Source organism: Ciona intestinalis, chromosome 1 (genome assembly GCF_000224145.3).
Source record: "Ciona intestinalis chromosome 1, KH, whole genome shotgun sequence".
NCBI lineage: Eukaryota > Metazoa > Chordata > Ascidiacea > Phlebobranchia > Cionidae > Ciona > Ciona intestinalis.
Genome location: NC_020166.2, coordinates 3,596,228 through 3,623,283, shown reverse-complemented (window position 1 = coordinate 3,623,283; position 27,056 = coordinate 3,596,228). Strand labels below are relative to the sequence as shown.

Here is a 27,056-nt window from a genome sequence, read left to right as displayed (position 1 = left end):
AAAAGTAGTTTAGTATACTCCGCTAAAAGCCTTAAATTCTAAAATATACCTTTAATATTAATTAAAAAAGCATAGTCTTATAAACCACAGTGTATAAAATCCTCCAATTAATGAGTAATTAATGATTACAAAGCTGAGTCAAGTAAACTGCTATACATCGGGAACCCGTTAGTAACATAGTAATCGCCCACTTTTGGTTTTATTTACATGCAAAGTACACCACATGCTACCGACTATTCATTCATTCATTCATTCAATATTCATACTTCATAATTAAGTCCTCATAAGTTAAATAACATTTATAAATACATTCTACTTTTTGCCGCTCAGTCACCAAAGACGACTAAAAACCGTTTGGTTAATTACTTCTGGCTTGTTTTGATCGAGTTTAGTCGACCGTTAATGTTTAATTATCATTATGTTTAATACCAAAAGTCATAATGATTTTTATAGACTTTGTTTAATACTAGCTTATACATTAGGGCTTCACTCTCTTATTGTAAGTAATCTGTGGGAAAATGTCGTATTAATAAAGATTTTAAACTAACCTAAAATACATTGAAGTACTTAAACACCAAGTGTTATATTACATGCAAAACTGTATTTATTTTTGCCTTTTCAAATATCAACTCATGTGGCTAGAAAAATAAAACGGTAATATCCGTTAGATGGCAGTAAGTATGAACTATTGAAGCTTTGGTGCTTTGTGACGTAATCGGGAGTTTTATTTGCAGGGGAATCCCCACTGTGAAGGTATTAGTTCCGCTTTTAGGTTAGAGGTTTTTGTTTGCAGAATATGACCCTCGTATCTCTTCTGTTCTGCAACTATGTTTATAAAACAGATGAAAAGCTAGATTTTATTTTTTTTATCTATTTCTACAGGGTATTATTTTAAATTACCTTGTTGATCATGAAACGATAAATATGGAAAGTGACGATTTGAATAAAATTTTGTCTCTCCTTATTCCTGTGTTTGAAGCAGCAAGGCTTAAGAATGAAACTCTACACAAGATAAATGAATCTTTATATTTGAAAGGATACACTGTTACAGGTAATCAAACTTTGTAGTAATGCAATTCTTCATAAATTTTGCTTCGAAATTTAAAAAAATCTGTAAAGCAATTTGAATTATGAATTGTAGTAAATGTTAAACATTTCTACTTTTGTTTATTTTCATATTAGATGTCACTTCTACATTAAAATTCTGAAAATAAATTAATGTTTGGAATTTGATTCTGTGTACCATCACATAACAAAAATACATTTTGGGCGTATGTGCCTTGATATTAAACAAGACAATTATCGGCAATTGCTTTAACCTAGTGGCCACTAAAGTCGGCCATACAGAATAAACAAACTCCCTCAAAATTACATACGTTGTAACCAGTCAGCTGGCATGATGTGTTATGCTCTACTCCCAAGTTGTGACGAAAACGGTTATTGTATTATATTATGAATGTTACTTGTGTACTTCCAACAACAGGATATTATGATGTAAGCTTCTTGGTAAAATTACTCCCACACATCCATAACAATGATCTCATTAAACCAGTCATTCTATTTTGAGAAGTAGGCACACCTTTCCAATTAAAAAGTATGATCTTTCCCAAAGTTGTTTATTAATTGTTCACTTTTTTATTTAAACTATAATAAACAAATTGGTAAATTTTTCATCATTTGGACATTTAAAAAAAAAAAATTAGAGCTGACTTCGAGTAGTAAAACAAGAAGTAAATTTAAGTTTAAGCTTTTACAGAATTATATTTTAACACCCCTTTGTTATTTCAACAGACAATAAACTGTATGCAAATAGAAAAACACAAAACATCTCTTGTCGGGAACTGTTCAACGCATTTCAACTAAACGAAGGGTTTTGCCTCGTTTTCAGGAATTCGTTAGCCGATGCTGGTAAATAAAGTATAAAAAAATAAAAAAAATTCAAATTCAAATTATATTTATATAGATATATATAACTTTTTTAATTTTGGATTTAATTGAAAGATTCAGATTTGTTTAACATTTATAAAAAAAATACATAAACTAATATATGCTTATGTTTGTATACTTAGCATTCAAATATAATTCAACAAAATAAACATTGAAATCGATTGTAACTTAACAAAATAAACATTGACCTTTTGTTGCTTCCCTTATGCCATATTGGATTCCTATGCCTGGTTTTACATGTTTGTGTATTCTCCTTGTAACCATAGAAGAGGTAGGCTGGCCTATTGAATCTCCAGTTTTATTACAGATGAAACTAAAATGTAAATTAACCTAAATCAAGTTTGACTTTTTCGAGTTATCCTAAACTTAAATTGGCCAATTTAATTGGCCAATTTAAGTAACTTGGAGTTTCAAATGTCAAATAAATTTGAAATGTAGCTTTCTAAGGTTTTATTATCATGTTCTGTAAATTTAGTAGACAAATGAATTATTAACTATTCGTTCATTAAACTTTTAAGTATGTTTTAACCAAACATTTAATCTTGCCTTGCTGTTCAGTGTGTACATATACCCAACAGACTACGACCAATGAGATTGTATTATTATTTAATGCATACACTGCAGATTTACATATTGTGATCGATACACACACTTTTTGTAACCAGTAACAATACATTCTTCGGTATTATGTTTAATTTAAAACAATCAACTGATTTTTTATTTTTGACAACAGTATAACCGGTGACTTATTTCCCATTTTCTATGGGTATATGAAATGCCACACTGTGGGACCATATCATGAAACAACTTGTTTACAAAATAAAATTACTAAATTTCTGTATGTGTTACTTAAAATTGGAGTGGTATTAACGCTAACAAACACTGTTTTTGCTTGCTTTCAGGTGAAGTGAAGCTTGCCCAGATTGTAGCACGATGTTTTGCCCCAGTACAAAATGAACCATTGCTATGGGTTCTACGTTCTTTGGAAGATTTATTGAACAGAAGGCAAGAAATAAAAAAAGTGAATTGGATGTTGGCAAAAAGTGAAATGTTAGTTTACTTATATTAACACTTCTGATTTCTCTATGCTGTTTTTGTTCTTTAACACAATTATTTTGGTTTTGTTTTTTCCCACACTTTCCTTTTGGCTGAAGTTTCTGCATCATGTGCATAATATTTATATTCAAATCTGATCACAATTTATACAATATTTTAGTTTAAAGATACCTATATAAAACTTAGAACTTGATAAAACCACCAAATCAATGAGTAACCTTTTAAATTGCCATATGCTGCGCCTCCTATTTATACGGATATGCTTAAAACAACATGCTTTAAATTTTACCTGTTAGTTTTGAAACCAAAACTTACCTAAATAACTTTTAAAACTTTCAACATCCAATATTGTATAATTAGTGAATAAATAAGGATTAATGAACGAAGACAAAATTGTTTAAGCAATGTCAATTGAAAGGTCTACCTATATATATATCATATTTACAAAATGTCTGTGTAAACTACATTTTAATTCAACTGTTCAGAGATTGGTTTTCTAATTTGGGATTATTACTACTAAATTGCATTCTACAAACATTTTAATTTTACTTTATTGTTACTTGTTTTGATTGCAGTGATTTCAGCAAAGATGACTGGTTAGTAAGTCTTGTATATCACATTGCATCAGCTGAGTCCGATTCAAAAGTTATTTCAACTCACATTGGACTTCTGCAAAACATGATCAGTGGAAATGAGAGTACAACTACATCATTACTCAGCTCTGTTTCTGGTTTCTCGGTAAATTTAACTTTTTTTCAATTAAAACAGATATTCTTTGTGTTTTTATCATCTAATGCAGAAGTGTGCAACCTTTATTACAGGAGGGCCTGGTATACATTACTAGGTAAAAAGACAGGCCGTACGTTTATTAACATAGGCTTGCATGAACCAATAATAGTTTATTTTTGTCTTTGATTTTATGATTTTAAAGAGGGTTATCTTCTTGCAAAAATATAAAGCTTGTATAAATTTCTGAAAAGAAGTGCTATATAAATTTATTGTCGCAACAAAGAAATTCAGTAAAAAATATGGAGTTGGCTTCGCGGGCTGCATAACCTTTTTTGTGGGTATATCTGCTTTGAAAAAAAAAGACTCAAAATTAGCAATCACTTTATCTTTATTAAATATGTTGATTGTAAATAGTAAGCTGCGCCCCTCTTTTCAATGAAAAATAACCAAAATTAAAAACAAACATTAGAAACCAGTAATCTGATCATCACCAAACAGGAATTTTGGTGTTTCACTTAAGTTTCTTCAGTGATGTTTTATTTCAGTGACGTGATATTTTTTTGTTAAATTTAGGAGGGTTCCTGTGGCAAAGATGCTTAGTTTTCTAGCTTCCTGGGCAAATTTAAGCTTGTTTTGTTATAATTATAAATAGAAATAGATGCATAAAGTACAAGCTTTTGTCAAATTTTGAAGTGATATATTTTGCAAATTGTGTCAAATTAAAATTTACTGAATATTTTCTTCAGTTCATGGAACATAATGAGCTTGGATCTGTTGCCATGATGCCTGGTGCAAGTATACTACAACGGTCAGAACAACAACATTCACAGCAACATCAATTGTCTACACAGGCATCTATTGTGGGAAAGGAATTGATCGTTTTATTAGAACCAATGCTTCGTGATTGTTTGAAACAAACTGAAATTGTAAAGTTGGCTCAGGCACTAAAGAAATCTGGAAATATTTCAAAGAGTAAGTTTTTTAAATTAAATTATTTTACAACAGAATTAATGGTATAATTTTTCCAGAATTATATGAAAAAGTCAAAGCGAAACATGCGAATGTGGAAAACATGTTAGTTGACTTTATGAAACAAAACAAAAGTACCTGGATGAAAGATTTTCTGAAAGCTGTTCAACGTTGTGGTGAAGATATGTTGTGTTTTGATACCTTACAAATATTTTTAACAATTACATACATGACGGAAACAAACTTTTAATTGCTGGACTAATTGGGTTTTTAATAAACATAGATTTTGGCCATATATGTCCCATTCTAGATACTTTTTATTAAACAGTCTTGTTTTTATTTGTATTGCTTCCTCTGTTCCTCATATCTTAACACTCGCATCTCTGTCTTACACCTTTTTTTTTTTTACAAATTTTCTAAATTTAATTATTAAAGTCAATTCATGTAGGTTCTTCATGTGCAAATGAGTTGCAAGAAGTTGTTTCCCAACTTTTTACTGGTGACTTAAATGTACAATGGTTGCTTGGAAATTGGGAGGATATGAAAAGAAATGAAGTGATTGTCATAGATGAAGCAGCAATTTATATTAAGAGTTTGACAAAGGACATAATGTACGTTGTATTAAATACAAAATTCTATTGACTTTCTGTTTAAAAAAACGTTTTTTTTTGCTGTTTTAATATAAGCTTAATTTTCCAAAGAATTTCCAAAATTTAGACAAAAGAATAAAGGAAAGTCTTTGTCAAATTTACGATATTTTTTCGCTATATTTGAATATTTAACAGGAATTCTGCAAGCATTGACTGGTTATTGAACATTGTCAATGTTGCAAGTCATTCACCTCACTGTGAGCAGTTTGTTACATCAGTGAAAAACAAACTTTCCCCGTCAACTGGTTCTTCATCTCCATCTGAAAGTGGAAGTGAATCCGAATCTGATAACTCAAAAGTAGGAAAATAAAATATTGTTGACATGTTGAGTGTTCTTGATTAGTGCAGCACCTTAACACACTGTCACTGTACTTGGTGTGTACCAGAAATATATGAATGAATGTTTCCAATTTCTTGTTACACGGTGTGTCAATGTTGAAGTTATAGCAAGGATGTTGTATTTAATACACATCATATCCGCTTAGAGTTGTCACAATTTTTTTGTGGGTAGATCTACTCAATTATTTTTTGGGGGTTGAATTTGGTCAATCTCTTAGAGACCACTGTGTTAGAGTCATGATTTTTAAGTGTCTTGCTTTAAGACACACATACCCTCAGTATTGGCATCATTAAACCTTGAACTTGCTATCCTCTGGTCAAAAGGCAAGAACTCCAACCATTGTTCTGCAAAGTTTAAATATTGGTCCTGCTAGTATTGTTGGCGAATATGTTGTTTTGTAAAACGCCCAACAGTAGTTGTTAAAGCTTAGTGTCACTAATAGATTACTAATTTGCCAACCATAATTACCCTAAGTTACACACAATGTATAGGTCGCTGGTTTGCACTAGGTGCATTAAACACCTGTGTTTAAAATCCTTTTAACAAACTAACACAGGTTTTCGTCAAATAATTTATAGTCATACTTAAGTGTGTTACACTGTTAGTGTGAAATTGAATGGACAATATTAAACATGAATGAATTAACTCTGATTAAATTTCAGGATCCAACAAATAAATTTTCTAAAGAGACCACCATTAATAATATCTTCTTGTTTTTTTGATTTTTTGTTTACATACTGAGCTGAATCATTTTACTATTTTAATGATAGTTAAAGTTTAAAAAGAAATCAAGTATAAAACCACTGTGCTTAATAACTTATTAACCTGCAAAATTTTTATGCGTGAAAAAAGGCTAAATTATTTGATATAACAGTTCCTTCCTTTTGTTGAAAAAAATAAGTTTTTACGGAATCTTTATTTTATGTATTTAAATCAAATTTAAAGTATTTGTTTAACTTTAAGATGGAAACTGAGGGAGTGGAAAGTTCTAAGCAAGATTATGATGAATCTAAACAAGATGTAGAGGTTGGTGTAATTAAATTATAAGTTTACATTTTGGTTTTCATTTGGATAAAAGACTGGCCAGTTTGGCAACTAATGAATGTAACTTACTTTATCCCCGCGTGGCCTGAAAATGATAGTCAGTATAGCATGGGTGTTCTGTTTTATACACCTCGTGCCAGCTTATGAGTGACCATGACATGCAACTTTGTGGGTGATTGTTTTTTTTAATTTTATTAATATTTTTATGTATGGCGCTGTACTAATATGTATATATATCTTGGAACACTATTAGTTGAACTGATATCTGTTAGTTGCGAATTTGGTATTTTGCAATGAGAACCATTCAACAGTGTTTGTTTTAGATTACAATAAGGTTTATGTAATATCACAGTTGTGTATTAATTTTTATCATATTCGAAAAAAAAAGCATTTTTTTTTTAAATATTCGTTTTAGTTGCGTATTGTTTTTAAAATCAAAAGATTATTTTAAGGTTGAGAAACCGTTTATTCTGTGTTATTTGTAACTTTTAATAAATTGCGACTCCTTTAAACAAAAAATCTTCTGCGGTCTCGTATATCAAAGTAGGTTTATTGCTGCCATTAAATGGGTTTATTATATCAAAGGAAAAGTTAATATTTAAACTACCTTGTATTTGTATGCAAGTTTTATAAGCAAAAAAAACTTTTGTATTCAGCATGATTAAACCCCTTTAACCTCTAAAAATATAACAATCTAGAACTAAAAATTAACTTTTATCAATCAAACAAAATTTTAAATATGCAAAAAGTTTCACATTTTGTTTGTTAGTGATTTAAAAAAATGAATTTATGGTTCGTTGTATTTTATGATATCATTAACTGGTTTTGTAAGATATTGCTTATTTAAAAAATATTTGTAAAATTAAAAACTAAGTAGGTAACTTGTGTTTTCTGGCTGTTACATTACAAGAACAAATATTTTTTGTCACGGAAGTATTTGAACAATAAAAGTTAATGATCTACGTATCTAATGCATTATAAAAGTAGCAATGTAGAATAAAGCTTACAACATCATTGTGCATGTATGGTTTACTACCAGCATTATCATGTTCTGCAAGCCCGGTCTTGTTCACCATAAAAACATCCCTATTTGTTAGATTTAATAACTTAAAGGCGCACGCCAATGAAAAATGAAACTCCAGCGGTTGAATTTGCGGTTTTGAAGTCATTTTTTCCAGAGCTGTAATCTCGAAACTTTGTTGGTAGCTTTAATTCACATTTGAACATTTCTATCATTACACAAATTTTGATTTTTCGTTGGTATATTCCTTTAAATATAAACTTTAAATACAGAATATGGAGATTGAACAACATCAAGTGGGGTCTTTTGACTTTCCAGACACAGAACCTTTAATGGTGATTCTTACTTTTATTTCTATTTACATTCAATTTCTATTACTAATAAATTGAAAATGGATTGTTTGCATTCAGTTCCCAAATAAATGGTTGCCTGTAACGCATTTACCTTTGTGTAACTTGCTGGTGCTCTAAAAATGCAAAAAAGAGATTTTTTAAACTTTGTGCTGGTGCTCACTCCAACATAAATAGAATTGTTGTTGCATTGTTACAGGGCCAACAGGAACAAGATCCAAATACCTTCTCTCAACCGGAACCAAACTGTACGTATTTCCTCATTCCTCTATGACGCTGATTTTGTTTCAAATGTTAGGCCATGAGATAATTTCCATATAGGAAACTGTTGCATTTTAAAAACCTTTTTAGAAATAACAATTAAACTTTCACACAGGTGTGCTTGTTGGTGAAGAAACAGAAACAAATGACATTAAAAAAGAGGATTTATCAAAAGATAATTCGGTCAGTTTGTATTTTAGTTGGTAGACTTTACATTAGGTTACATTTATTCACTTTTATGTTTCATATATACCATCGGTTACTTAAATTTTAAGCACTACGCAGTAACACACCCTTCGACTCTGTCATATCTTTTATTTTATATTTGACATAGAACAAATTAAAATAAGACTGTTTAGCTAAAAAATCATAAAATATAATAATACCAAAATTAGTTGTCTGCGCCATAGCACAGTTGGTTAGTGCACCTGACTTCAACCCAAAGGTAATGAGTTCAAGGCTCGTCACTGCTACCATTGTGGGTGTATGTGTCCTTGGGCAAGACACTTAACGACAATTGCTCCAACCCAGTGGTCACTAATGGGTTGTCAATATTAAAAAAATCCAAAAAAACTAATCACTCAGAAAGTTACATACATGGTAACTTATAAGACACAAGATGTATGAAACAAAACACCCTTGTTGTAATGACTGTCGTTTTTCGGCCATGCAAGAATAAAGTAAGTTACATTCATTGTTCATTCCGTTATTTTTAGAATGGATTTGAAGTGATCACAATTGAAGAAGTAAACACAGCAACCAGCCAACCAGTGGTGAGTTTTGTTTAAAATATTTTATGATAGTATCATTTGTCTACAACTGATCCAATTTTAAACTTTTGATTTTGTTTAACTGAGCCCTTTTACATTTAAACATCATTCAAGCTTACAACTATGTTGTATTATATTACATTTGTTTGACTTCAGTATCAGCACTGTTTAAAAGATACATGATATCTCTTTTGATATCAACCATTTCTATTGTTTTATGACCTTCAAATGCTTTCGAAGTGAGTTATTTTCATTCCTTTTAAAATATTTAAAGCTGTATTTTTCTGTAATAATCTAGCCCTTCTAATGATAATATTGCCTGGCTTTATGCATTCAACAATTATTGATTGTTTTTCTCAGATTGATGACGATGATGATTTATATCAACCTGCCGTTCCTGCCTCTTGCCCAAAGGAAAAGAATTATGATAACGTGGCCATGGATGTTAGGCCACAAGTATGAAAAAATAGTGTTGTTATTTTGTTTATACATTTTCCTCATATCCCATGGTTACGGTCACTGTAATATTTTCTAAGTACAATTGTTCATTTAACTAGTAAGTAACTTGTACAATTTTACTTATGCTTAAATAGTATTACAAATACTTATACTATGATGCATGATTAAGCAATGTTTTAACCTAGATTCAACAATTACCACCCAATGTCAGCACCACATCCAGTATAAGTTCAACAACTGCAAGTGTTAAACTTGCAAGTGACTCCATGTTGCCACCAAGTGGTGGAGATTCTTTAAAAAATGAACAAAAATTAACTGAGGTAACTGACAAAAAATGAGGTAACTGATAGTAATGATAAATGATATCATATAGCCATGTCTGCTTTGTGTTTTATAAAAAAATAAGTTGCATTTAGGACAGTTAAAGTTACAAATAATGAAAATAATAGTTGCATATATAGGATTTGAAACACCTTTGAGTTTTTCATTGTTTTAACTTAGATTACAAACTTAACCCCTGATGTCAGCACAACCAGCATTTTAACAACTTCAAGTGATATACTTGCAACTGATGTCTCGGCACCAAATAGTGGTGATTCTTTGGAAAAAGGACAACAATTATCTGAGGTACAATTCTAGGGATATTATAATTTTATCATCTCATGTTTATGCTTACCGGCAAGATAAATTTGCAGATTGAAACTATTTGTATATATATTATATTTATATTATGTTTGGTGTTTTTGTGTTAAGCGTTTAATTTTGAAAACAGATTAGTCACTGTTAAGTTGACACAATTACAGTTTGTAATCCTGCTCAAGTTTTTGAGCTCTATATCTAATATTATCCAGTTACAAGTCTTTAAACTAACAGTGATAATTTTTTTACTATATTGCTACAAAACTCACTTATACTCATAAATAAATATTTTCAGGAGAAACAACCAAGGGAAAATATTGCATATATTGATGATGAGGTAATGATGCTGAAGCTTTTTTTGTTGCAACACTTTCGAATAAACTGTAATCTGTAACATAAACAAGGGTTAGGTACAAAACAATTGTTAATTTACATATTTTGTTTAACTAATAATTTGTACCATTGCTTTATTTATGTACATTATCTCTTTACTGTAAATATATTATTCATGAACTATATAGGCTGCAAAAGGAGATGGTATTGAAGTGGATCTACATCCAGGTAAATTTGATGTTATTTTTGTCTATCTACATTAATAACACAACATTGTTACATTTGCAAATAACGTCAATAATATTATTAGTCAAAGCAATAAAAATAAACAGCAAAAAATCAGTTGTTATAACATGCTAGGTATATAAAATAGAGCATTGGTTAAAAGCATCTGTTGTTCAAAGAAAAAAAAAAAACTTTTGTCATTAAAAAAAAAAATGTTTTGTTATTTTAAAAAAACGTTTGTTATTTTAAAATTTTGGTAAATTGTGTTAAATGTTTGGGTTATTTTATTTATTCTGTATGGGTGAGGTCCTTGAGAACCTGGGATTTAGGCCAAACTTTGCCCATTACTCCAACACCCCTTATACGTCCGAAAGTGACGTGCTTGTGGTAGTGGAGTCTTTTATTATGTTCCGACTTAAATATTCGACCGAGTCCCTATTCTGTCTTGATTTTTAAAATGTTTGGTTCATACTTTTTCTTGTTGCACAGAAACAATCAACATGTCAAAACCAGAGTCAAACTCAACAGAATTATCTCCACCATCACCAAAGGTTTCGGATTAAGTTTATTTGAATAACTTATCCACCAAACTACATTAGGCAGTTTTGTTGCTTTATTATTGTACTGGGATATAAAAGTACTATGTTATGAAACATTTATAAATTCATAGATTGTAAGACGCTATGCTTACATCTGGTAGAGATGTATCGTTTGTGTTCATTGCTGCTTGTTAAGATACAAATATTCTTTAAATAATCGAATTTATGTCAAAAAATTCTTGAAACTGTTTTATTTTCCAGCAGAAAATGAAGCCTGGAAAAATGAAAACATCCGTTTCAAAGCCAAATGTAAATTTTAAACCTTTTGATTTGTTTGTTCCTGTTGCTTTAGGATCATATGTTTTTAGGTTGAAGCACCATATTCACATACCAGCAGAACTAAACACTCCGCTATAACCAAAGAGTATGTATCAGATAAGGTATGGTTTTGCAGACATTCATTGCCAATATGTTTTTAGTAAGTAATTATAAAAAGCATTGTGTATATTTGATGTAACTGTATGTTAAAAATGTTTAATTTTAAATTTTAGAATATGTGGATTGTTTATATATCCTATTTACATTGTTTTGTTTATGTTTAGCATTGGTTTGTTTAAAAAGTAAAAAATATTTTTTCTGTATAATAGAGATCTCAAAATACTTCAACTAACAAGGCACCCGATTTACCAACAGACAAACCCACTCGTTCTGCTGAGGCAAGCAAGCATGCAAAAGTAAGCAAACTTTTCAAATAATTTGTTGTATTTTTCATATAAGTCATTGGCGCCTAGACTTGGCTGCTCAGTGCTGATCAAAGGTCCGGCGCCATAGCACAGTTGATTAGCGCGCCTGCCTCTAACCCAGAGGTAATAGGTTTAAGGCTCCTCATTCCTACCATTGTGGCGTATTTGTCCTTGGGCAAGACACTTAAAGCAATTGCTCCATTTTTGTCCTTGGGCAAGACACTTAAAGCAATTGCTCCAACCCAGTGGTCACTAATCGGTTGTCTAAATTATCTGCCACACATAAAAACAATAATCACCTACACTAGAGTAACCTACATGGTAACTTGTAAGCTGGCACGAGTGCCTTATAAAATATGTTTATTTGTAAATTTATTTTAGAAAACAAAGAAACTTGATAATTCTGATCAGAAAGAGAAAGGTTGGAACTTTAATTTTATCTTTTGTGTTTTTATTAAGTATACAAGTATGAGGAAATGCATTGAATTGCAAATTTCCTTAGCGGTGTGCTAAAGTGAATATTGGCCTCTAGAGCAGTGTTTTTTAAATGAATTGATTCTTCTTATTTAGAAGATAAATAAGCTCCCAATCAAAATCCACATCAGTTGACGGAACAGAAAAATTGCGCCAAAGTACTTTACTAAACATTTAACAACATGTTGCCAAAAAATTGGCACAATCGTTGCCTTAAATATAACTGATTAGTAGTTTTTGCTTTTTAATAAATGAGCGCCATATTACATATTGGGGGTAAATCTGATAAACATCTTTGTTAAAAGGGTAAAACATACAAAAATGTTTAAGAACCACTGCTCTAGAGTATAGGGTTTAACTTCTAGGCTTGTTGCTTCCACTGCTGTGAACGTATGTATCAACTAATTGTAATTGCTTGAACCCAATGGTTTCTTAATTAGTTGTCCAAAATATCAGTTATGCATAAAAAATAGAAACAAATTCAAAAATTGTTACCCCTGTTTATGTATGTTGTAACCAACTTTACAAAAAAAATCATCTACAAAGTTACATTTGTGGTAACTCATTAGCGGCCACAAGGTGTATGATACACAAATTTGTGTTATAACAACAGTCATAACTCCCACCCATGCAAAGACAAATAAGTTATATTTATTCATTAGCATTAATTCATAATAGTAACATATGATTTATTAGATAATCAAACAAAAAAGAACAACCAGCAACCTTCTACAAAGAACCTTAACAAGGTACTTAATATTTTTTCTAAACTAAACAATAATCAATTTCTGTTTAAATTGGCTAAAAAATAGAAAAATTCCAACATTTTTTGTTCATCTGTTTTTAGAATTTGCCGTCTGCAAGTGACAGTAAAAGTAAATTGGATGGAAGCAAACCAGATGTAAGGAATGTTAAATTTATTTTCATTGTTGTGTAATTAATTGCACTTTTATATTTGATGGACAATTTTCTCTAACTCAATATTTTATCAGGGTCAACAAACATATGCTGGGGTGTTAAAAGGTAAGTTGTTTTTTTATATTATCTTTGGACGTTATATTTAGTCTTGAGACATCTCCAAACTAAATAATAGGATTTTTTTGTTCCCAGTATGACTACACTTATAGTCAATCATTCAGTATGAATGTAATGTGCCTTAATTTATCCTCTCGTGGCGACACAGTCATTGTAACAAGAGTGTTATGTTTCATACACCTCGCGCCAACTTCTGTGTTACCACAAATGTAACTTTGTGGATAAAAAACAAATAAACTTTGTGGATGATTGTGTTTTTTTGTAAAGTTGACAACTTAGACAGCCTATTAGTGACTACTGGGTTGAAGCAATTGCCGTTAAGTGCTTTGGCCAAGGACACATACGCCCCCATTGGTAGCAGCAAGGAGCCTTGAACCTATTACCACTGGGTTACAGGCAGGCGTGCTAACCACTTTGCCACGAAGCCAAAGTATATTAAAAAAACACAGTAACTTGTAATCAGCACAAGCAAATATTAATGACATATAACAACCTTTATTTAAAATACTTTATCATACATTCAAACTATATATTATAGATGTACCAGATGATACGTTAATGCAAAATTCCATCATGTCTCTTTCATCTCTTCAACTTGATTCTCCAGTGAAGAAAAGTGGTTTCAGCATGGAGAAATACATGAGTGAACGAAAAGCTGCTGTTAAATCATGTAAGTGGTTTAGGGTCTGCAAAGGAAATGCTGCGTCTCGTAAGCGGGCACGATGTATATAAAATAGGACACCTGTTTTATGATGACTATCAGTGTGACATTTAGATTTAAAGGAAAGGTTTAAATTTGTTGCAAAGGTGACATGTAATTATTGTCTTGTTTTTACTTCAGCTAAATGTATGATGGAGTTTCAAGCAAAGTTTCTTGGTGGGTTTACATTACCTGATGGATGGACGTTGTTCTTGTTTATGAATGAATGCTATTATCCAATGCACTACAATGATGTGTAAGTAAAGTATTTTTTACTTGAAAACATGAACTAAATTCTTAAAACCCAAGACCTTATCAAAATTACCAGTTGGTGCTTTAATGCATGTAATTGAGGCTGAGCATGTCTTTGCTTATGTACTAGCACATAAAAACATTTAATAAACAATGGTGGCATGAGGAGATAACATAGAGGTAATGGTAATTACAAATTCCTATTAGAACAAACTATAAATATCTTATAAAATAACAAATATTTCTACAGTTCAAACATGTTTGAGTTTGCACAATTGATATCAGTCGATCAATATGAAGTTGTGTACAAATATATTATTTTGAAAGGAGAAAAATACAAATGGGAAAATGTACCTATTACGGGAATTTACAACCGTATATTGGAGTTATACAATCGTAAGTTTATTTTATTGTTACATGATTTAATCCTAGTTGTGTAACAGCTTAATTCTATATTTAATAAAAACTTTACAGTTACCCTTTACACAATGCATGTAATTCTATTCTATTTCTATTCTTGAGAGTGAGGTCCTTTCTCAAGGGGGCCCATTACCCCAACACCCGGAAAGCCCATTTAAGTCCTTCATGCGACCAGTGCCGCTCCATTTCGGACTCCATCGACAACACGGTCCCCAAATCTATCTGCGACACACAGTCCAACAAACTTAAGTCTCATGGCAGTCTTGGATTAAAAGAACTAAGTCTCATGGCAGTCTTGGATTAAAAGAACTAAGTCTCATGGCAGTCTTGGATTAAAAGAACTAAGTCTCATGGCAGTCTTGGATTAAATCTCGTGGCAGATCCTGGATTAAGTCTTAAGTCTGCAACTCATGTCATCAACTCCTGTCATCCCCTGTGCAACCTTGCATCGCAGTCGGACATGTATTTTTCGCACCATTTTTTATCCTTGTGTGCTTACGAGTTACCACACATTCAACTTTGTGTATGATTTTTGTTGGTATATGGCTTATAATGTTGACAACCCATTAGTGACCGCTGGGTTGGAGTAATGTCCGTTAAGTGTCTTGCCCAAGGACACACAGGTGGATCGGTATAACACTATAAGTAGTGCCGTTAAGCATCAAACCGGGGACACTTTGGTTACAATGCAGGCTCCTAAACCACTAAGCCATGGCACCGGACCACAATGCATGTAATTGTAAAATTCCAAACTAATCCCATATATTAATTCCAAATGTTAAAGCATAAACAATTACAGTAATGTCTAATCTATCTGAAGTTTAATTATATCTGTTGTTGTTTTGCAATTGTCAATCTCATTTTTAAATTTCACAAGTAACAGTTGCCCAGCGCCTTGGGTCAGTAGTATAGGCACTTGCATTGTGACCGAACGGTCCCGGGTTTGATGCTTGACGCCGTTCTTATTGCGTATGTGTCTTTGGGCAAGACACTTAACAAACATTGCTCCAACCCAGTGGTCACAAAATGATTTGTCGAAATTAACAGTCATATATAAAAACCAATAACCCACAAGTTGCACATGTGGTGACTCGCTGCTCAGGCGAGGATAAACATTCTGCAAAGTGCGTCAGACTGTAAGCACAACTGTAGTCCCCGAATATTAGTTGCAAATGTGGAACTAATTTCCCAGATAGTCCTGCAGGTCAAGATTCGGGATTTTGTCGGGATGCTTGAGTTAAAACATGAATGTGACTTTACTATCACAAGCAAGCCACATTCGGTCGTACAAGGGTGTTGGGGTAATGGGTCAAATCTAGCCTAAATCCCAGGTCCTCAAAACCCTCACCCATACAGAATAAAAGTGACAGTTGTTATTCTTATTTTAGGTAAACGAGAAAGTGGACACATCGTACAATATGATTTGGTTGTTATGGATGAAATGTCATTTGAAGATTATGAAAAATTGTATCAACAAAATATTTGGAAACTTTTGCCAACTTTTCAAACACTTCAACTTGCAACATCGGGAAATGAAGAAAGAGGTTTCCCCGTGGAATATTTGATTAAACTTTATATTGATTGGTTCAGATGTGTTTCTAAGGACGTTAGCTTCAAGGAGAACAAATCATACTACAAAAGATATGTTCAGTTAGGGAAATCAAAGGTTGTATTTCTTTTCCAACTTTTTTTGCTGTTTATTGATCCAAGTATAAAATGCAGTTTTTCATGTAGAATGATGCTGTTGGTCAATTTGTTGCAAATGAAATTGCAAGCCATTCAACAGAAAAATGCAAACGGGTTCTTGGTTTTCTCTGTTTTGCTTTATCTTTGCAACATTCTTATTTGAAATTGGACCAATTCTCACTTGTGGTTGACTTCTGTGCTGGATTGAGTATTCATGATTTAGATAAAACTCAACAAAAAATAGTTTTTGGGGAGCTAACAAGTCTGTCTACTACTTTTGAGAACTCACAAAGGTATATTAAGATAATTTTTAAAAACTAACATTGCTAGTGTAAAGAAACTGTTTTTTTCTCAGTAAAGCCTAATAATATTAAACTTTACAAAATGTTTCATGATTTTTTTTGATTTTAAATGCATTGCAGAAGTACAAGGTCATCAGATAGTGTGACTTTGCATGACATAGGCAGTTTTATTGAAAATCTGTGCATAACACCACAATGCTTGTTGGTTCTTCCACTTTATCAGCTTCTAAAATCACCCAACATGGAAAGTAACAGACCTACGTTTCCAAATAATGTTCGATGGAGTGATCTCATAGATAAGTTTCGACTAAAGGAACACCAGAGGTAAAAGCTTTCACTTTTCCTTAGATCTAAACCTTCGTATTTGTCCCTTTCAAATATTTTCATCCCATAATTTTCAGATATGTTAAACAAATGGCACAGAAGATACTATCACTGTCAGCCAGATTTCCATGGATAGTAACCATGTACCAAGAAATCACAAGCTTGTCAACAGTCACGGAACTTTTGCTAACAAAACAATGGGATCAACTTTTTGATTTCAACTCGGTTTTTAATAAACTCTGCTTTCTGTGGAATGAAATTCAACGAGGGAAAAAGGTAAAAGTTTTTTTTACAATTTAATAAAGTGGATAAATTTAAAATTTAATTTTATATAAAAAGAAAGAAACATTGTGTTCAATATTTTACAATTATTTTTATAAAAAAAATTATTTTGTTATTTAATATGAGCCAATTATTCTTACAGTGATTGTTTGCATAGAGTGCTTTTTTATTCTTGGTTAATATACAACAAAATCAGTTTTTTCATAACCAGCCAAAGCAAAAAAAACAATTATTCTATTTACTCTTACTCAAGTTGGCATTTCTAAAAAAAAAATAATTAAAAATTAAACAATGTTTCTATTTTGTGCAGTTTGTGCTTTTTAGTGTTTTAGTATAACAATAACTGATATTTCAACAGGACATAACAGAGAAGATGGTGTTTACTTTGTGTGACTGGCTATCACAGAAGTTAATAGATAAAGAACAATCCATCAACAAAGAGTAAGTAAATTTTCTAATTGGCAACAAGAATTTAAATATTAAAATCTTTTTCTTTATTTATACAGAACCATAGTTTGAATGTGGTGTTTAACTGGTTGTATTTCAAGGACGTGTTTTTTTTCTTATGCCTGTGTTTTGTTTTCTTATACCTTTTATGTTTTAAACAATGTGTACACCTTATTCAGGTCATTTAATGACAGTCAGTTAAAACAGTGCTTGGAAATGTTAACCAGAGTTCCAAAACTCGTCAAGTGCTTTCCTAGTTATGTTATTAAACCTAATTACCAAGTTGGACCACTTTGCTTAACACTGACAATGCTTGATCATGCTTTACAATATGCTGTGGAAATTCAGAAGGTTAGTTGTACTTGCTTTTATTATGCTTTGTTTTATGTTGTACAAATAAATATTCGATATGTTAATTGTTTTTAATAGTTTGTGTATCATTTTAATCCTACTGTGTGATATAAACGATAGTTTAATTTATATCTGTAGATTATACAAAATGTAATCTATGATTTATTGTTTAGTATATATTTAAACCTGGTTTTATAAATATTTGATTGGATGCCATGCAGTTGGATCAAAGTGATCAGATGAAAGCTAAAGTTTATGCATGTGAAGATGCTCTAATCACAATGGTTTTACGATTGTTTGAGATTATGGAATTACATACATTGGATTTTAACGCTATTACGGTAAAATTATTTATTTATCAGTATTGTGTTTTACTCTCTCTTTTTGTTGTTGCACATTTTATATTCAACAGGTATGGAATGCACTCTCAGATTTCAAGTGGTCAAATAAAGAATTTAAACAGAACTGGTTCAATCAGTGTTTGCTGGGTATGAAAATTACTGTACAAAAGGTAAATGATAAACGTATTCGTTCACAAGGCTATGTGTTATTTACAAAGAGTATGATTTGGTAATCTGTTTCTTGTTTTTTCCTAGACATTTTCTTCAGGAACACAACGTTTGTTGGAATTTTATTCTCAAAACCTTGAGAATTTAAAACCGAATCAACACGTTCAAGGAATCTTCACTGAGCTTGTAATCCAATATGTGGAAAAAGACCTTGCGGTATGTCACTCCAGCTCAAGAATCATAAAGTGCAAACATAACTAGTTATTTGTCAAATGCAATAAAATCACTCACTCACATTCACAACTGAAATTCCTATTTAATATTTCTGCATTAACATAATAACATTGAAAAGTTTTTGGTATTAACAGAACGCAGGAATGGGCCTCCAATATATCTTAAACCACTTCCGCCCCGCACTTTTGGTTGTTTGCATGAAGATATTTAAAAATCAGTGGAAGATGGTGCTGGGTAACAAATCTCCTTATCAAGAAACGGAAGATGTATTTCTGAGCTTTCTAGAATGGAAAGCAACTGCAGTGTTTTACCGGATTTTAAGTGAGTCCTGAAATGCACTTGGTCTTTTATAGTATCAACTACTTATATAATTTAGGAGATTTGCATCACTCAGGGTATAATCTAATATTGTGACCTTCTTCGTATTGTTACTATTGTTTCGTGATATATTACAGGTGCTAACAGAAAAAATGTGAAAAACAGTATTAGAAAAATATTGATCACCATTGAAAGCTCTGTCAGGAAAATTGTAGAGAAACTTCAAACTGGAGAAATTCCATCAAAAAGAATAAGGCATTTGCATCAAGTCAAGGAGATTTTTTTGGAATGTTACAATTTGATAATTTACCATGTAAATATTTATGTTTTCTTTTAATACGAGTACTCATAAATTTAAAAAAACTGCAGTGTGCATTAAGTATAATATTTAAGCATAAATACATCCTCGAAAATACTTTCAAGCACTGACACAATAAAAGATAACCTTATTTGTTACAAGTGTTAAGTTTTTTTTTATTTAAGTTATTTCAACATTTGGATTAAACTGGTTAACATTGTTTTGATAATTAGTTTTGTAATTTTTGATGTCAGTGAGTCATTTTCCAACGCAATGCTATTATTTGCAGCATGTATGGTAATCTTTCGCTTTTAATCTTACAAGTATGCTTGGTACCCTTTGTTGCATCATTTTTTATTAGGATCAAGGTTCCGGGGTTGACAAAATTGAATTTACACTGGCTGACTTAATCGAGTTTCGATTTACCCAGTTGCAATATTTCTATCAAGTTCGAGTAGCAGTTGGCAATTTTGTGGATTTTTTCAAACTGCTTGAAAAAGGTATTTGCATGATATTGGTCAAATTTAATTTTTATGTAATTTAGTTAAGCTTCTAAATTTTTTTTTAACGGTTTGCTGAAGTTTTTATGATTTTTTAGATGGAATTCTGGTTGATGTGTCAATTCTGGACAAACAATGTCAAATTCACATGTCTTATTTTCCACTGTCACGCCTTGTGAAATGTAGAAAATTAAATTTGATTGATCATGTGGATCTTACTACAGAGACAAAAGTTGTGTTCTTTGGCATTACTGATGAAGAAGTTGCTCTGATGCAACTTATGACAAATACAAAGGTAAACAAGTCAAATATTGAAGCATTTTTCTGTTTTGGAAAAAAAGGAAATTACTATATAAACAAAAACATCAGCATAGTTTTTATTCATTTGAGTTAAGAATCCTAAAAAAAACAGGTGTATTATATTAAAACAACGATTGTATGAGCCTGATAAAGAAACAGTTCATTCAATTACTAAGTTAAAAATAAGAATGTTAAACCTTAAATACTGACCACTGACAATATGTACTTAATTAATGAAAAATATTTAATATCAAATTTAAAAATACGTTTAAAAAAATGTGAGCCACATTTTTTAAAACTGAAATGTTAAATAGATCATGTCAAGCAAGTTTTTTCATCACATATTGAATGAAATATGCGCGCAAATAGTTGCACAACATGCTGGTACTGAGGATGAACCCAAAGTTGAGTTCACTGTACAGCAAGCAATCAATCAAATATGGGAACCAGTCAAGCAACAACTTCTTCAAATTGTCACCCATATTAATAACGGTAATCAATTGCATTAGTTTTTTGGGGCCAAAAACAAAAAGCTGTAGTTTGTTTCTTAATGATTTGTCTGTTTTTAGCTTTTTTACACTGTTTATTTTCGAATAAAAAAATGACAAAATTAATTAGTTTTAAACAAGAAATATAAAATTCCCTATGATATTTTTCTTACATATGTTTATTGTTTTTAAAATCCATTAGTGCCTTAACACTTTGATTGATTTTATAAAGGAACCCTTCCACTAACTGTAATGGATGCAATCATGGGAGTTTTGTTGCTGGATTACTCCAGAGAGTCCTTTGAGAAATTTAAGCAAGAAATTGATGCTCTGTTTAAGTTCCACAACATTGATGCAGGAGTGTCCGGAACACAACCAGCAACAAATTTTATACAGAGAATTTCTCAGATTCGTAATTACTTGACTTTAAAACAGAACAGGAGAAATGCTGTGATTTTGAATGACATTAAAACTAAACTGAACTTGGTTGGAGAATTTAACGAATTAAATATTTCACTGGTGAGTATGCGTCGTATAAATATTTTGTTGACAGTATATTTCAATTTTTTTTTATGTTATGTTTGATCTTTATGAAATATTTATGAAATAAAATTAAAGCTTTTTGGTTTATTTTAAAACAATCTATAGAAAACTTTGGGAGACAACAAACAGTCAGTGTTGAATTCAATCACCGAACGTGTCACTAAAATAACAAGTTCAATTCAAAAGATCAATCCTGAATTGTTGTTGATCTTGGAAAAGTTTTTGAAATGGGATCAACTTATTGACTGGCTGAGGGAACACATGAAAAGTAAGTGATATGAAAAAAGATTGAATTATTCGAAAAATAATAATAATTTTATTAAAAAAATAAAAAATGAATGAATGTAACTTACTTTTTCCTCGCGTGGCCAGAAAGCGACAGTCGTTAAACACGGGTGTTCTGTTTCATACACCTCATGCCAGCTTATGAGTTACCAAGTATGCTGCTTTGTGTATAAATATATTTAAGAATATGAAAAGACTGCAACAGAATTTTTTCCCTTTAGATCTTGGTGAAGTAAAAGTCATGAGTGATCTTGCCATGATATCAGCTGGTGAAACTCCCATTGAGGTTGATCGCGTCTCCTGCTTCCTCAGTTCTGTCATCGGATTCTCTCCTCTTCTATTTGATCTTCCCCAACAAGCTGGATTGAGGAAGCTTCTGGCAGCTTGTGAGATGGTGTGGAATAATGTACAAAGAGATGAAGGATTGCTTAAGAAATGGGTAAGAGGGAACATTTTCTTTAAATTATCATTTTGACAATCTGTTCATATTGTTCTATTTATCCAAACAGGAAGAAACAGCAAAGCATTTGGAGTGGTTGAAAACTGTAAAGGATTTCCATGGATCAGTTGAAAAGTCGTCATTGACCAGAGCCCAGCAAATAAACGAGCGTGGACTTTACAGGATAGGTGGAGAAACAGAACAAATTCCTTCACTTGATAATTGCCTTGAACTTGTTATACCAAAATACAGAAAAGATGAAAAGGAAATTGGTGTGTATAACATCATTTAATAATGAATAAATGAATGAATGTAACTTACTTTATTCTCGCGTGGCCGGAAAAAGACCGAGGTTAAACACAGGTGTTCTGTTTCATACATGTCATGCCAGCTTAGAAGTTACCATGTATGTTACTTTGTGGGTGATTATTATTATTTTTTATTAATGTCTCATAATTTAGACAACCCATTAGTGACCACTGGATTGAAGCAAATAAATGTTCTCAAACTGTAATTTGTGTTTGTAAACTATTGGCCATGTTTTTTATACCTACAGATGAAATACGCATGTCACTGAGTGAACTTCGTGATCTACAATCACGATTGATGTTAATTGCTGGTGAAGCAGAAAAAGGGAAACAAGATGTTTCAATGTTTGTTGATGTTCTATCCAATGTTGAAAACCTTGCTAAAGCTTATATCCAACTTAAGACATCAGGATGTCTGCTGTTCAGCAAATGGAAGGCAAATGTGAGGTAAATGAACAAGTTCCAAATGGACCATTAAGTGGTAAATGCCACTGTGACATAAGGGCTATGAATGAATGTTACTTACTTAATCCTCACGTGGCCGGCAAACAACAGTCATTATAACACTTTTTTTGAACTTTTGTTTATTTTTTATGTGTGGTTAATAATTTGGACAACCCATTAGTGACCAATGGGTTGTAGCAATTGCTGTTAAGTGTTTTGCCCATGGACACATACGCCCCCACAATGGTAGCAATGACAAGCCTTGAACCCATTACCTCTGGGTTAGAGGCAGGCGTGCTAACCACTTTTCCACGGCGCCGGACAAAGTATGCTCGACTCTAACCAAGAGGTTAGGAGTTTAAGGCTTGTTGTATCCACCATTGTGGGCATATGTATCTGTGCACAGTTGACTGAAATTACTTGTTTTATTCGAGTGTTCTGTTGCTTACGTGTTCTATTCTTACGTGAAATTACGTGTTCTATAAGAGTGTTTTATTCTCATCTATGTGGGTAAGGTCCAGCAGCGTCGCCAGCCATGGGCCCTAGGTTTTTGGCATTACCCCAGCAATCAAGGGTTCATTTGGAGTGTTTAAATTGTCAGCCATACATAAAAAATGAAAATTATTCCTGTCCTAAGTCCTAAGAAGATATAAAATGTTTGAATAAAAACACCAGCGTTGTATCTGATCAATCCTCTTTAAAGCTGTCTTCCCCCATTGTACGGGTCATGTCTTGTCAGACCGGCGCCGTGGTATAGTGGATTAGCGCGCCTGCCTGTAACCCAGAGGTAATGGATTTAAGGCTCGACGCTGCTACCATTGTTGGCGTATGTGTCCTTGGGCAAGACACTTAACGGCAATTGCTCCAACCCAATTGTCACCATTTATAAAAAAAAAAGAAAAATCCTAAAAAAATAATCACCTACAAAGTAACATACATGGTAACTCGTAAGCTGGCACGAGGTGTTAAACCCGTGTGATAACGACTGTCGTTTTCCGGCCACGCGAGGATAAAGTAAGTTACATTCATTCATTCTTTATGCACACTGTTTCTACTAGAAACTTAAATGGCTCTTTTTTCTGCGGGGTTTAGCGAACACACTTATTTTCTTCCAATTAAGTGTAAGCGTAAGTGTGTTTTAACAACTGTTTTATGTCGCTATAATCTGTCTTTTCATTAAAAATATTTCTAAATTAGGTGTTTTGGAGGAAGAGAAAACCATGCAGTAAGTATTGAAGTATTTTTTGATGAAACAAGTTCAGCAATATCCAGCAGTGAGGATGTCATGCTTGGAACGACAAGTTTAACAAAGGTTCTTCATGAAGCTCATGACACGTAAGTGTGTTTTAAACAATACTTAGTTTAAATATGTTTAGTAAATCATTATTGTAGCTGATTGATGCAGAAATGATTAAAAATTATTCCCATAAAAAATTTTTTTTTTGAGTCGGATAACTTATCATTTTAGATGGAAAACTTATGTGTTTTAAACAAAACTTATTCTTAATGTGTTAATTATATCATTAATGTAGCTAAATGACGCAGAACTGATTAGAAATTATTCCTCTTAGAAATTTTCGAATTTTTTTAGCTGGACAACTTAACTTTTTTAGATGAACAAATTATGTGTTTTAAACAAAACTTGGTCTGAATATGTTTAGTACATCATTATTGTAGTTGATTGATTTAGAACTGATTAGAAATTATCCTCTAAGGATTTTTTTTAGCTGGACAACTTATTTTTTTAGGTGTTTTTTTTAGATGGACTTTTTTAAACAAAACTTGGTCTGAATATGTTTAGTACATCATTATTTTAGCTGATTGATTCAGGACTATTATATGTTATCCTCTGAATTTTTTTAATTTTTTTTTTGGCTGTTTAACTTATTTTTTCAGATGGACAACTTCTGTGTAATGTTTTTTTCTAGCTGATTGATTCAGACCTGACTAAAAATGATTCCTCTAAGGATTTTTTGATTTTTTTAGATGGACAACTTATCTAAGTGAACAGAGAAGTCAACATTATCAACTTAACTACTTCAACATACATCAGCTAACTTATCTGTGTAAAGAACTTGCAAACAGCGCTGATATCAACGACTTTCCTGATCAAGTCTATGCTCTGCTTACATCGGTGAAAAAGGAAACTAATTTTGACGAGTTGATTGATCTTCTTGATGATGCAACAAGAGTTGAGAACGAGGATCATGAAATGTCAATTGTTGAAGGTGCAAGGAATTTTATGTTTGCTGTTTTAAATATTTTTTAGAAAACTTAAACAAACGTTTTTTTTCATTGTCATATTTTTTTTAACACATATTTAAATATTGTTTTGCAAAATTGAAATGAATTTTTTTTGTCCAGTGTTATCAGTTTTTTTATGATTTCAGATAACGTCAATGTTTCAAAGGCTCAGAAAAAGAAGAAATTGGTAAGACGACTCGTTGACATGGAAATCACGCAAAACATTGCGAAAGCTGCAGTTCAGTCAGTGAGAAACTTAGATTTAGATGAATGTTATTTATGGGCGCTTGAAAATGAATTTGAAGATGATTCGGTTCTTGATTTAGCTCGACAATTTGATGAGGAAGCTGGTAAGATGAAATTGTTTATGTAAATTCACTGTGCTTTTGCAGCATGCTTTTAGTTTAATATCCAACACAGGAGTCCCAAACCTTTTTTACAAAGTGGTCTCCTTTAAAAATTTAAAAAAATCAATGACTCTCCTATTTTTTTTAATCTTTTAATATAAGTTTCTTTTTGAAACAACAGGAAATCAAAGATCATTTCATTAAGATTTGGGCAAAATGTACTGGTGTTTTTATTAAGCAAAATGTACTGGTGTTTTTATTAAGCAAAATGTACTTGTGTTTTTTAATGTTTGAAAATTATTTTTGGATTTTAACATGTTCTCTTCATGATAGGGTTTGAAACAAACGGAAATCGCATCAATGTCGTTCAAAGTGTTGTGAATGATCGGTCAACTTTATCACTTGAAGAAGTTATTCAGAGAATCCAAGAAGATTTAGATCAAACAGAAAATGAAGACAACGTTGGGACAACAGTAAAAACTGTGTGTGAACGTTACCTTAGTGGAACAGCGGTAATAAAATAACAACAAAAATAATACACTTTTTATTTATCATAAATTTGACTTACAGGTGACATCTATGAACAACTGCATGAGTGTGGAACACATGGGAAAATTCCTTTCAATGTTGAGTGAAACTACACAACAAGCATCTATACTTGATCGTGTTCTACCCGAACATTTAAACGTTGGACAACCAAATCTTCTCATTTGTCCGTCAGCTGAAATGTGGAGAACCCTTCTTTCTATATATACTTACTCTCCACTGTTGGCTCTTCCTTCATCAAATGAAGTTCTCATTTGCTCTGACTCCACCACAGCAGAGGAAGTGGAACTCTTGCTCAGGAGAGCAATCCAAGATTCTGGTTTTAACAGTAAGTATAGAAATTTGAAAAATAAATGTGAAAAGCAATTTTGTTTAAAAATTAAAAAAAAAACCTATTACAGACTTAATGCTGCTGGAGTGAATGATAAATTTCTACAAATCTATTTTTATCATACATGTCCTGGCGATATAGTTTTTTTACCTTACATGCCCCGGCGATATAGGTTGTTTACCTTACATGCCCCAGCGATATAGGTTGTTTACCTTACATGCCCCGGCGATATATGTTTTTTACCTTACATGCCCAGCGATATATGTTTTTTACCTTACATGCCCCAGCGATATAGGTTGTTTACCTTACATGCCCCGGCGATATATGTTTTTTACCTTACATGCCCAGCGATATATGTTTTTTACCTTACATGCCCAGCGATATATGTTTTTTACCTTACATGCCCCAGCGATATAGGTTGTTTACCTTACATGCCCCGGCGATATATGTTTTTTACCTTACATGCCCAGCGATATATGTTTTTTACCTTACATGCCCAGCGATATATGTTTTTTACCTTACATGCCCCAGCGATATAGGTTGTTTACCTTACATGCCCAGCGATATAGGTTGT

At 32.0% G+C, this 27,056-nt stretch overlaps 1 protein-coding gene across 1 annotated transcript in view; it reads left to right on the top strand.

The window, feature by feature from the left end:
• The first annotated feature begins 881 nt into the window (after positions 1-881).
• Positions 882-27,056, top strand: part of LOC100186533 (E3 ubiquitin-protein ligase rnf213-alpha-like) — a 44,364-nt gene continuing 18,189 nt past the window's right edge. The window contains 53 exon segments of the mRNA XM_026836182.1: positions 882-1,051; positions 1,792-1,908; positions 2,850-2,997; positions 3,579-3,741; positions 4,479-4,704; positions 4,761-4,877; positions 5,150-5,312; positions 5,487-5,649; positions 6,655-6,717; positions 8,029-8,091; positions 8,306-8,354; positions 8,483-8,550; positions 9,084-9,140; positions 9,498-9,593; positions 9,782-9,916; positions 10,098-10,223; positions 10,531-10,572; positions 10,757-10,796; positions 11,283-11,344; positions 11,594-11,641; positions 11,701-11,772; positions 11,980-12,066; positions 12,457-12,496; positions 13,246-13,298; positions 13,397-13,450; positions 13,542-13,572; positions 14,123-14,254; positions 14,426-14,540; positions 14,787-14,932; positions 16,345-16,622; positions 16,691-16,935; positions 17,065-17,268; positions 17,346-17,544; positions 17,909-17,991; positions 18,177-18,348; positions 18,570-18,689; positions 18,761-18,859; positions 18,945-19,073; positions 19,226-19,412; positions 19,547-19,722; positions 20,069-20,207; positions 20,306-20,502; positions 20,822-20,999; positions 21,228-21,514; positions 21,644-21,806; positions 22,045-22,262; positions 22,333-22,534; positions 22,819-23,017; positions 24,212-24,349; positions 25,001-25,242; positions 25,405-25,608; positions 25,939-26,117; positions 26,176-26,479. Coding sequence (XP_026691983.1) covers positions 925-1,051; positions 1,792-1,908; positions 2,850-2,997; positions 3,579-3,741; positions 4,479-4,704; positions 4,761-4,877; positions 5,150-5,312; positions 5,487-5,649; positions 6,655-6,717; positions 8,029-8,091; positions 8,306-8,354; positions 8,483-8,550; positions 9,084-9,140; positions 9,498-9,593; positions 9,782-9,916; positions 10,098-10,223; positions 10,531-10,572; positions 10,757-10,796; positions 11,283-11,344; positions 11,594-11,641; positions 11,701-11,772; positions 11,980-12,066; positions 12,457-12,496; positions 13,246-13,298; positions 13,397-13,450; positions 13,542-13,572; positions 14,123-14,254; positions 14,426-14,540; positions 14,787-14,932; positions 16,345-16,622; positions 16,691-16,935; positions 17,065-17,268; positions 17,346-17,544; positions 17,909-17,991; positions 18,177-18,348; positions 18,570-18,689; positions 18,761-18,859; positions 18,945-19,073; positions 19,226-19,412; positions 19,547-19,722; positions 20,069-20,207; positions 20,306-20,502; positions 20,822-20,999; positions 21,228-21,514; positions 21,644-21,806; positions 22,045-22,262; positions 22,333-22,534; positions 22,819-23,017; positions 24,212-24,349; positions 25,001-25,242; positions 25,405-25,608; positions 25,939-26,117; positions 26,176-26,479 — 7,345 coding nt within the window. The 5' untranslated portion in view covers positions 882-924.